The 12,536-nt window shown below is 33.5% G+C and overlaps 1 protein-coding gene across 5 annotated transcripts; it reads left to right on the top strand.

The window, feature by feature from the left end:
* The first annotated feature begins 243 nt into the window (after positions 1-243).
* On the top strand, positions 244-7,440 carry LOC114308615 (conserved oligomeric Golgi complex subunit 6-like). Of its 5 annotated transcripts, none has more exons than XM_082895860.1 (11): positions 244-483; positions 673-802; positions 945-1,035; positions 3,871-3,958; positions 4,383-4,590; positions 4,844-4,967; positions 5,074-5,220; positions 5,340-5,615; positions 5,904-6,006; positions 6,291-6,473; positions 7,237-7,440. In XM_082895860.1, exons 5-9 carry the CDS (start codon positions 4,565-4,567, stop codon positions 5,979-5,981), a joined length of 651 nt encoding a protein of 216 aa, XP_082751986.1. In that variant the 5' UTR covers positions 244-483; positions 673-802; positions 945-1,035; positions 3,871-3,958; positions 4,383-4,564; the 3' UTR covers positions 5,982-6,006; positions 6,291-6,473; positions 7,237-7,440. The 5 variants fall into 5 exon arrangements, with proteins under 5 accessions (XP_082751986.1, XP_082751985.1, XP_082751984.1 ...); XM_082895859.1 differs by having other exon boundaries at positions 661-802; XM_082895858.1 differs by having other exon boundaries at positions 622-802.
* The last annotated feature ends 5,096 nt before the right edge of the window (positions 7,441-12,536 follow it).

Raw genomic sequence — 12,536 nt, 5'->3', positions numbered from 1 at the left:
GTTTTTTTTAAAAAAAAAAATCTTTTCTAATGCTGTAAATTGTTAATGAAGCCATTTTATTAGTTATTAATATCTAGTAAATAAAAGTATGCACTACAAGAAAAATAGGAAATTACGACGTTTTTTTTCTGACGTTTTTTGAAAAACGTCGTGAAATCTCTTATAATTTTTACTTTTTGAGTAAATTTAATTATCCCATCTTGTTTTGTGTGCCGTTATTACAAAATTGTGAAATAACATTTATTTGTGAGGGAAGAGGCAAGACTTCTCTGATCAAAGCAGAGGCGTGACTTCAGAGAACAGAGCGTGACTTTTGAGAGAGAGAGAGAGAGAGAGGCAGAGAGAGAAATCAAGGCCTTGGATCTTCCATCTCCATCGATTCTTTGGTTGTATGATCTGGAAACTCTTGTTCTACACTTGATTTGAATGTTTGTCTGTAATATCGTTTGAATCCCTCTTATCTAAGTCGATCTAGGGCTCAAGGTTAGAGTTTTTTTATATGGATTTACTACATTCACACAAGATCCGTAGACTTTCATGGCTTAAACTAACGATTTATAGTTGATTTCTAGTTTCTTTTCTTCTGTTTTGTATTTTCTTTTTTCGAATCGATTTATCTAGGTTTTGAGTGCCATGTTAATGTATCTAATCATGTACAAGATAAGCAAGCAGTGTTGGATCTGGATCGTTAGCAACAGTGAGTAGAAGCAAGCACAACGACGTAGAGATGTAGATCTTATTCTCAGATCTGCTCTCTATCCGATCAGATCTGCTCTCTCTGTCTCTCCGACCTGCTATTATGGTAATATCAAATCTGCTTTCTCAATCTCTCCGATCGAATTTCACGTATTCTCTTCATTGCTCTATGAGATTTGGACCTCTCTCCCTCTCTATTTTTGATTGAATCTCATTATCTTTCTCACTCTATCACATTTTCCTTATAGAAAATGTCAAAACAGTTTCTAAAATTGGTGCTGGTGACTAGTTCGTTGGTGCTCTCCTATGCATGTTGATGATGACCGATTTGTAGTTGAGGTTAGTATTCCTGATGCTATGATTCTTATCCTACTGACATAAAAAAAAAAATTATGGATTTTTTTTTTTGGTTGGAATAGCTTGTTGATATTGTGATTCTTATTGTATCATTTTCCTTGCATGTCAAATGTTAGATAAAATGTGTCAATGGAAAAATTTTGTTATTTTTATTTTATCTTTTAATTTTTACCCAAACACTAGAAAATAAAAATGATGTTCAACTTTTATTGTAAAATAAACAGTATCTTCTGCTAATCTATAAGGGGTGTTATCTGTGTAATCATCTGTCTCATAATCTTTGCGCCGCTTCGGCAGCCTCAGGGACAGGATTTTTAGAATCACAGGTATTAGCAGCATTACTATTAGTTAAGTTCTTAGCTTCATTGTGCTCTATCATGGTTTCGTGATGCGATGGTTTGCAAAAAATCCATCTTCGCTTTCCTCTCTTCTACAAAAAATTTCATTTATAGAAAACACATCGAGAAAGATGTTGTAGCAGGATTGTTGTTACCTTCTCTTCCTCTTCTTGTTCATTGTCTTCTAATCTCCCTCTGCTACTACTTTTCTGGGTGTCTTTAGTGGGAGACCTGAAAGCCTTTTTCACTGCATTCAATCAAGAGCCTTCTCTAATCTTTCCCATGATTGAATTAAAAATCAGAGATTCAATTAACAGTTGAGCTACATTTACAATGAAACCCGAGTTGGGAAAAGACCAGTGGGAATTTTGTTCACTAAATGCAAGAAATGCAAGAAAGAGAGAGAGAGAGAGTGATAATAAAATCAAGAAACAGGGAACAGGATCTAACAAGGAACTGACATATCCCCAGTAAATTTGAAAGAGAGCAGAGAGCTTGGTAATAATGTATAAATTTGGAAGAGAGTAGAGAGCTTGGAAATTATATGCAGGAGCAGAGAAGTAAAGAAGAGAGAGCTTGGCAATTATGTAATCATCTATCTCACAATCTTTTTGTTGTCTATAATATTAGCTCCCCTTATCTTTCCTGATATCCTTTTGATATTGTTTTCTATGAGAAATATCAAATGTTGCATTTTTGGAGATAAATGTTCTGGACATTTGAAGATTCACCCACATTTTCAATTTGATGTCAAACAAGCTTGTCTGAATGGTTATTTTGATACTAAGAACAGTCATTATCAGGTTAGACTGTTATCGAGCATGAATATGAAGTAACTAGGCAGCTATAGACTAAAGATTTTGATCCATAGCTCTTATTTGTTAAGTGACTTGTTTGTCATACTATTCAGAAACAGTCCTTTACTTTTGTTTGTAAATCTTACATTTTAATATTGAAATGGCAGAACCGCACACTTTGCTTGTGATTTTGATTAGAAAGGTCATGATGAAATAATAAAGTTCTCTATTATATATTTTCTTGAATGCTGGTTTCCTGATATTGAGATGATTTGAAAGAAAAAAATTTCAACATATAATTCTTTTATGAGTTAAATCCATGAAACACTGAAACAAATCTGGGAATCATTATATATTTTATATTTTGGGTCAGAAAGATCACACTGGAATTATTCCTATTTGGAACTTCAACGCCATACCTGATCACACTGTAATTAGTCTTATTTGGTCGAATCCATTAGCTGGGAAGGAGTAACATCTCTGAAGTCTACGTCTCACTTAAGAAAAGGTAACAAAATCTTCATATTAAGAAGTTTCTTTACAAGATAAAATTTTCAAGGATGATTAGCCAACCCTTGAGTTTGTGAACTGCCTCTAACCTTGTGATGGATTGTTGCAGGCTACTCAATGAGTTACATTAATTAATAGCAAATTCTTAAAATGAAGAAGAGCTTTTGATTTGGCTAGTACAAAAATGTGGTTATAATGAGAATGATATGTGTATTTTTACAGCAATTTTAAAATTAATTACTACTAACTATGAAGTGGACAGTTACTATGATTTAAAAAGCAACAATTGGTTTCAATTTTTAAAATATATACGTATATATGTAATGAAGTTGATGGCTAAGTGTGATTAAGGTGGCAAAGAAGAAGAAGAAGAACATTTAGCAATTGCCATATAAAACCTAAGTCATTGTGCAGTTGAGTTAAGGTTGTAACCATGCAATCACTTAAAAGATCACAAAGAGATTCTTAAATTTTAATGAACTAATCCCTATTAATAGAATGATTAATCATATTCAGGCTGCTGGAGTTTTCCTGATTCTAACAAAATTACAACTGGCAACCAGAAGTAACCTGCAGGAAATATGAAACTTGGGTTCAAATTAAATCAAAACATGCCTACAAGGGCTCTTCATATGGAAATTCTCTATTTGCCTCATTTTTTGTTTTTATGTTTTGCATCACTACCCACACCATATAGCCTTCTCACTTTTTAATAAGGGGACATGCAATTAATGCACTCATTTTTAAATTAAAAAAAAACCCATTGATTTCCATCATTGCATTTTTATTTCCACTTTTAAATAGTTTTGGGAATTAAAAAAAATTTATGCTATTGACTTTTCAAAAGAGGACTATATTTTGGGACATTCCAAACTGGAAAGGACTAACAATGTAGCTTGGAGGGAGTATTAAAGGCACACCGCCAACAAAATTGAGGAATTACACATAGAACTTTGGAATAGTTTCCACCGACAGCACCTTGTCAAATGTCTTCTTTTTTCTTTTTCTTTTTTATTTTATTTTATTTATTTATTTATTTATTTATTTTTTACCACTATCCCATTGAATATGTAAGTAAACTTTGTGCGAGTGCATGCTTGTAAGCATCAGAATATGTTGATTTTGTGCTTCTTGATGAAGATGGAATCTTATGACGGCAGAATGCTTTGTAGGTCTATGCATCCAGATTCTCCAAGGGAAGTTCCCACCAGAAAGATAGGCCTACTCTCATTTGGACTTAGTTGGCGTGACAGGAACAAGGTAAGTTTTATATACTTTGTCCACTAAGATTCTTGGTGAGTGTTATGTTACATCCACACAAACAGCGCACTCATTCATGCAGTGGGGTTGCCAAATGAGATCCTCCTGGCCCAACCCTATACACTCTAAAAATGAGCCAAAAAGTCATTAAAAAAGCCAACCCCCAAAGTGTTTTCATGTCCTAGCTTGCAGAGAATGGAAGACAGTATAGGAGGAATCTTCAAGTTACTTGATCACAATTATTGAGAAAGACATTGTTTGGGGTTTTTTTTAATGTCGATTCTATCATAGATGCTTTAAATGACATGAAACAATGTTGAATAGAACTTAAAGATGTCTCACTTTAGTAGATAGATTGTCGATTCTTCATTGCCCTTCTTTTTCGGTCATTGAGAGTGAAGATAAAATGACATGAATGTAACAGGGGAAACCAACTAATATTGAGGAGCCCAGTCTGAGCAAATTGACCAGTGAGGGTATGTCTCCGAGTATTAGGCCAAGTGAAACTAATAGCCAACAAGATCAGGAAAACTAATGGGAATCGGGGAGGTACTTTATTAGAGGAATAAGATCATTTGAAGATGGACCATGCTGCTTCAAGACTAGATGCCTTGCACTGTGTACATGTTCTGGTAAATAACTGCGCAGCGTTCTTTTTGTACTTGTACCCTTGAAATTTTGAGTATTTGTGTCGGTTGTTTGTACCAATATTTTGGTGATTTCATAATTTCAAGGGTTTTTCTATGTATCAAAAACTGAATAGGAAATTTTTTTTGTGTGGATATTCTCATTTTAAGTTTTCGAAATTAGTTTATTATAGTTCTGTGGCTGTTGCATATATTTTTTAAAAAAAATTATTTTTGAGGCTCTTCTCTCTTCATCTAGGTGGGTTCAGGCAGAATGTAGGAGACTGGGTGACACTGATAATCCTGAAGTCAGTGAACTTTTGAGAACAGCAGTGCGCTGCCTCAAAGAAAGGCCTGTCCTTTTCAAGTATTGTGCGGAAGAGGTAGTTTTATATTATAAAAGCTTTAAATATCGAGTCATTCAAAATTGTACAAAACCCATCGAGTTTCCTAGCAGTTTACATACACATTTCCATTGTTATCATACAGGTGGCAAATATGAGGCATAATGCATTATTTAGGAGGTTTATAAGTGCTCTTACCCGTGGAGGACCTGGTGGAATGCCCAGACCCATTGAAGTACATGCTCATGATCCCTTACGTTATGTAGGTGACATGCTAGGGTGGCTACATCAGGTGTGGCACACATTCCTTATTTTTTTTCCCTTGTTTCTACTTTCAATCTTTTGAGAGCTGAAACTGTTTTTATTGTGTAAGAATTACCTTATGGCATAATTCTGTCGCTTTTCTTGCAGGCATTGGCATCTGAAAGAGAACTTGTCCTTGCATTGCTAGATCCAGATGCAGTGGTTGATACTGGCCCGACTGCACGCCGATTCTCCTCCAAAGGTTTAGAGAGTGATATAGGAAAAAATGAGACTGACTTGACGTTTGTTCTAGACAGGATTTTTGAAGGAGTTTGCCGGCCATTTAAAGTTAGAGTTGAACAAGTTTTGCAGTCGCAACCTAGTATTATAATTTCATACAAACTTAGTAATACCCTGGAATATGCTGGTGTTACAGCTAAAGAGGTAACAAAAACTGGAATATGCTGGTGTTACAGCTAAAGAATCAAATATATTCACTGTTGTTATTGTGTCTGCAACTAGTGATGGTTATTGAGCCTATTTGTTGTTCATACTTGGGTTTTTTTTGGGGGTAAACCTCAACCATTTGCTATCAAACCACGACCATCACTTAAAAATATGGTAAAGACAAGACCCCCCAACCCACAAGGGAGACATTTGCTAGATTTCAAGAAGAATTCACTTTATATACAGTTCATTGTTTGCTGATTTATAAAATTTCTCTTCTTCTAGATTATTGATGAAAAGTCTTCGATTAAAAAGTATCAAAGAGAAATATCAAGCCTCAAACTAGAACTGGATCAGTCATGAGGAGATTATTAGCTTAAGACAACAGGTTTCCTTCCAAATCTTTTATATTCTGCATTTGTATGGAATTGGCTTTGTTTGACTAACATTGAACCAAACCTGTTTGACATGTAATGGTGGTTTTTTTCTTAGTTTTTGATTTTCCAATCTTCCAGTGAGACTGGCTATGCAGATTTATGTTCTCATTTGATGTTCACCTTTTGTTATTGATATAACAGTTGGAAGAAGGTCAAGTGAAAATGCAGTCAAGATTAGTGGCTATGCAGATTTATGTTCTCATTTGATGTTCACCTTTTGTTATTGATATAACAGTTGGAAGAAGGTCAAGTGAAAATGCAGTCAAGATTAGAGGAAGAGGAGGAAGCCAAGGCTGCTCTAATGAGTAGAATACAAAGGCTAATCAAGCTCATACTTGTTTCTACAAAGAATGCAATTCCTGCATGTTTGAATGATGTGCCCAATCATCAATGAAGGCATTTTGTTGGTGAGGATGATGTAAGCCGTCTTTTCTAGTTTCTGTAAATTAGAACTTAACTGATCCGTATCCCTCCCTCTCTCTTTTCTTTTTCCTTCTTGTTTTCCTTAAACTCTTATTGTAGATTGACAAAGACAAATTGACATTAGGAATGCCTATAATATATAGTTTTATATTTTCAAATACAGCATTTATACCAGTTTGCTCCATAAAAACTGTCTTATATGCATACCTTTGGCTATGGCATACATATTTGACAGTTAGAGATTATGAAACACTTGAAAAACAAATAAATGGTTCAACAACAATTTAAAATAATAATAATAATAATAATAATAATAATAATAAAAATAAATTTTCTTGTTATGTATTACTTTCAAGAATTTGGAAACATAATATTTCTACCTTTTAAGTTACATTGACTTTGGAAAATTAGTTATTGGTGTTTGGTGTAGGTTTATTTCCACGACATACCAAATGAGGTTATTGATAGCCCGGTAAAAATAGACAAAAAATATATGGATTTTATTTGTAATTTTTTATATAATATGCCTACTCTATGCGGCGAGTTATGCTCAATGTTGCTGGAGGTTTGATGCTTGAACATCCTTTGATATTGCCCTTTGTTGACACTGTGGTAAGCATGTCATCCAATTTGTATCCGAGTAATTATGTAGATGATTGAGAATTCCTCTCATTGAATTTGTTTGTGAGTTGGTTACTTGCATCATTTGATGGGGTTGATTTCTCACAACATGGGCATCTATTCCTTTTCTCCTGCAGGTAGGGGTAATTGATTTTGTTATGGGACTTCCAAAATCTCTGACGGAGAAGCTTATTCAAGCTCTTTAAATTCTGTTAGTGGTGCTGATGTTTTGATCTTGCTTCATTGTCTTCGATGTTTGTTTTTTCGCCATATTTCGAGTTATGGGCTAAGTTGATTCATTTGATTGGTTTTTATTCGAAAGTCCTGTATCTTAATGTCATGTTGGTATGTATGCATTAACATTTTTTTATGGGGTATGGTTTGTGGTAAATATAAATAGGCAGGAAATGTTACAATTTTTCTTCTATTGTTTGTCAAATGTAAAATTGTAGCCATCTGGAAGAGAAATTAAACTTGTTTGGCTTATTTTTAGTTTATGTGCTGATTATTTTTCTTTTATTTTTAGTTTGTTATAGGTTTTTTTTTTATATTTTTTTTGGAGGAAGGAATTTATATTTGGAAAAAATTCTGATTAGGTTCAGATTTTTTTTATTTTGAAAAAAATAGCTTTTAGCGACGTTTTAATAAAACGCCACCATACGTTAGTATGACGTTATTTGTGGGTCGGTAGCTCCTATGCTGGCGTTTAAAAAAACGCCGTAAAAGATCTTGTACGGCGTTTATCAAACGTCGCTAAGTTACGGCGACGGCCGCGTCCTCGACGTAATTTTAAAACGTCGGTATAAGTTTTGCCGGCGTTTTTGATAGATTTAGAGACGTTTTTGAAACGCCGGTAAAAGCTAATTTTCCTGCTGTGATGTGCAGCTCTTTTATTTAAAAAAATAAAAAAAAAGTGACATACACTTATTGTATAAATAAAACTGAGTACATCATATTGATGTTATTTAAGTAGCATACGAAATAGATGGAGATCATTTCATTATATAATGTGAAAAATTAATGAAATATAAAGTTAGTAAAATAATTTTTAAAAAAAAAATTAAGAGGCAATTCTATGATATATTTTACGAATACTTTCAAAAATAGAGATAATCGTGTAATTTTCCAAAATCTGGCGGAGGCATGGCATCCTCTAGTCCCTTTGTCGGTCCGCCACTGGTTGTAGTAACAAAATTGACACAACTTGTCATCTGAAACATATGTGACATTTTTTTTTAATCTCATTTTCACCCACATTTATTAAAATCTCATTTTAGTTCTTCCACTTTTCACAAAAATTTCACTTTAATCCATCAACTTTTAATTAATAAATAATTTATGTTATGTACTTGACCCATCTAACTATGTGCCTATTTATTTATTTTAATTTGAATTAAGTCCCGAACAGCAATTCGCCAAGTGTTGGGGCCATCATGAATAATTTATATTATGTACTTCACTCGTTTAATTGGGTACCTATTTATATAATTTTAAATTCTGATTTTTTTGTTTTTTTATTTTTATTTTTTTGTTTTTTGGGTTTTGTAATTGTGCCTATATTTTAATTTGAATTAGGTCCCTATTGTTGTTCAGAAGGACGTTATTAACCTATTGTTGTTGGACCATATGCTAAAATTTTAATGCAAATAAATATTGTGGAGAGATTTTTAAATTTTTTTTTATGTGACTATTAGATTATTGGTGCAAAGCCAAAAAAGAACTGCAGGGAGAAAAATGAAAAAATGGTAAAGCCAATCATGTGAGCACCTCTCCTGTACATTGCTAGGGACTCAAAGAATAAATGTGACATAGTCCAAACAAGTCTAAAGAAATAAAACTTGACATAGTCCAAACAAGTCCAAAGAAATAAAACCTATATGTTGGTCCGAACAAATCCAACCAATATAGTCCAGACAAGTCTTAAGACTTTTCTTTAGCAATGCTTTCATCTTCATTTTTCATACCCAATCAACCGATTACTTGAGTTGGTCGCTACTGTACATTCTTATTCAGGAGTTGTAGCGGTCAATCTTTACTAGACATGAAGATTGAATATTTTTTTTCTCTTTATGAGAGTTGCATTTAGTTTTTTTTTTTTTTTTTTTTTTTTTTCAATTTCTATTCATAGTTATGCATTGTTAGACAATAAGTGTTAGGCTTGATACAATTATTTTTAGGGTAAATTATACTGACACCCTTCCATAACATTGAAATCACGTTGTCACCCCCTTATTCTCTAAAATATCAGTAACCCCCCCTTCCTTCAAAATTTTAAGTAACCTATAGATCCATTTGAGTTGACCTAAAAGATTTGGTGGGAAATTCTATTTCCACACACCTATTTACTTCTGTGCACACACTTAATGAAATTTTATTTTAATGACAATTGTACCCTAATGCAAAATCATTACAATGGACATCAAAACACACTCACAATATTATATTAGAATTTTCTCTATACACATTGTTTTAAAACAAAAAAATATCAATGCACTGGGAACTTTAAAGAATTTAACGTTGGTTGTGTTTGATTGGATGGACTGGATAAAGGGGATTAGAATCCATCGGACTTGAATCCTGGGACTGTGAATCCCCCGGACTATTTGGTTGGATTGGATATGTATCCTGTGTTTATTTTTTCATGGGATTTGATGTCTGGAAATGACTATTTTTAGTGAATTCAACGTTTGGTTGGACGGGCTGGATATGATAAATGAACAAATGACTATTTTACCCTTTTTTAATTGTTTACTAAGTAATAGCAATATTAAACATATCTTTAATATTTTAATTTTTTTAGCTAGATTAAATAAAATTTTATTTTATTTTATTTTTTACACAATTAAATAAATTTATTTTCTTTAAATTAAATAAGTAAAATATCAATAAAAATATATGTTATTTTTTTAATTAAAATTTTAAATAAATTTATTTTTAAAAATAATAATAATTAAATAATGAAATTAAATAAAACATCTATTAAAATTTAAATAATGAAATTAAATAAATTATAAACAAAATTTTAAAATAAAACATCAATGAAATATCTATAAAAAATTATTTTAATAAATTAAATAAATTAAACATCAAAAAAAAGTTTAAAAAAATTATTTTATTTTTAAATTGAAACATTTAAATTTTATTGAATTTTACTAAATATAATACATAATTAAATAATAAAGGGTCAAAATGGTCATTTCATCAACTAATCCCAACAGTGGATAGTCCCCCAAAAATTATCCCATACCCCCCTAAGATACAATAGTCCCCCATATGGGGGATAAGGAATCTGGCCGGACTCCTTGTCCGGCGGACTAAAAAGAAAACAAATGCCGGATAAAGAGCCTCCCCCGGATTACAATCTCAATAGTGAATAATCCCCCCCCTTATCCCCCCAATCAAAATGGATATTTCAGAGCCTAATCCCATGTGATACCAATCCTATGGAAACAATCTCACCCCCCTATGGGATAGAATAGCCCCAAAAATATTAGTTTCGAGCCAAAAAAATGAAACAAACAATGGACTATTAGTTCAGTGAGACTAATAGTCCAATCCCACACCATAATCCTTCAAAACAAACACACCCTAAAAGAATAAATTTGACATAGTCCAAACAAGTCTAAAGAAATAAAACTTGACATAGTATAGCGATCCCGGATTTACCCTTGTTGTACAGTGATCCGAACATGTGTCCGTGGAGGTTGGTAGTTGATTATTACCTTGTTTACATCCTTTTTACTTTGTAGTTGAGTTATGGGATGTGTTGGACAGGTTTGTTACAGGTTGGTTGAGTTTAGAAACCAAAACTAGTTGCCCAGATTTTGTCCTGTCCGCTCGAGCGGGGGTTTTGGCGCTCGAGCGGGAATTGCACCCATCCAGTATTTCTTGTGCAGTGTTGGACGCTCGAGAGGGGAGTTGGAAGCTCGAACGGAGACCTGGTTCTGTAAAAGTTCTGGGAGTGTGCATCCGCCGCTCGAGCGGGATGGTTGACGCTCGAGCGGGAGTCTGTGAGTGACGCTCGAGCGGGGTGTTTGACGCTCGAGCGGGGCGACTGGGTTTAAGTTCCGAGTTTTGACTTTTCAAATCACTTTTTCACTATCTCTTCTCTCTCCTACTTTTCCAAAAACATCATTGTTGAGCCTCTCACTCTAGAACTCTACCTTCTCTCTAGGTTTTGATCTAGTAGGAGTGATTTGCTCACCTTTGGCCTTTACAAAAAAGTTGTTGATCGTCGAGGGCTACATTTTAATCTGAAAATTTCGGGTTTTGGAGCACGTTGGGTTTTGTCATCTTCTCTCTTGGGACTCCGGATTTGAGGTAGGGATATCCTACTTGTAACGCCCTCAAAAAATAAACCCATTAAATATAACATCAACATGCAATGTTAAAAAGGAAACAATTCATTATAATATTCATCAGAGTATTACTAAACAAAAGCATTACATGTAACATCAAAATAAATGCCCTACAGGCTTACATCTTTCCAAGCCAACACTTGGACACAAAAGTATGAGTTCTAACTCAAATACAAATAAAGCCCTAGGCTTGAATGTTTATCAAATAAAAACAATTAACTAAAGATGGTCTTCAAAATCCAAATCCTTCCAAGCTAAGCCCTTGGAGGTAGTTTATCACCTGGACCTGAAAATAATGTTCCCATAAAGGGTGAGCCACAGCCCAGTAGAAATATACTAAACCAAATATAAGCATTGAATAAAGCAGTAGCATTCAATAGATGGTTAACCAAGATAATCAATTACATCATTATCAATATGGCTCAGAACCTGGCCAAACTTACAACAGTGAACTATATATATCATATTCACATTCTTCCAGTGTCAACAAACAGATGAGACTCAGGCTCAATCAAAACACTTCATACTTCCAGTTTGATACACATTTTAGTGCTGTATCAATAAAACACTTCAATATAGATAAGCACACATAAAAATGATGCTAATGGAGTCCATCCCCTATCTCCTCCCAAACAAAATCCGGTTTAGAGGTCCATCCTCTATCTTCCCCTAAACCGTGGAGTACATCCCCTATCTCCTCCTACATAAAACAATGTATGCAAACATATAACATGTACAACACACAATCAATACACATAATGTCTGTATTAATTCAGCAGTCAAAATTGATGACTTAATCAATGATTAGTTTCAGTTATCCCTAATCCACATGCAGTGTCTACAACAAGCACGACTATCCTCCACCGATAGCCCAAAACAGTTATTTCTAAACTGAAAATAAATATATCAACAATTCAATAGACGAGTGATTTAAATTAACCAACTACGCTATTTAATCAATGAATTCCCCAATTCCATGAATTTAACCATATTTTCCCAATTCCATGAATTAATTATACAAATTAATTTATTAATACAACTAGGGTTTTTCCCCAAAATTACCAAAGTATCCCCAACAT

Source organism: Camellia sinensis, chromosome 11, assembly GCF_055761805.1.
Source record: "Camellia sinensis isolate YWXY chromosome 11, ASM5576180v1, whole genome shotgun sequence".
In the NCBI taxonomy this organism is placed as follows: domain Eukaryota; kingdom Viridiplantae; phylum Streptophyta; class Magnoliopsida; order Ericales; family Theaceae; genus Camellia; species Camellia sinensis.
This window is presented reverse-complemented; position numbering and strand designations above follow the sequence as displayed.

What these genes read in the sequence shown, in the direction of transcription:
- LOC114308615 (XM_082895860.1), top strand. Translation starts at nt 4,565, where the DNA reads ATGCCTTGCACTGTGTACATGTTCTG. An exon ending in TGCACTGTGTACATGTTCTG is followed by an intron (nt 4,591 to 4,843) that starts GTAAATAACTGC and finishes CTCTTCATCTAG; the next exon opens with GTGGGTTCAGGCAGAATGTA. An exon ending in TCAAGTATTGTGCGGAAGAG is followed by an intron (nt 4,968 to 5,073) that starts GTAGTTTTATAT and finishes GTTATCATACAG; the next exon opens with GTGGCAAATATGAGGCATAA.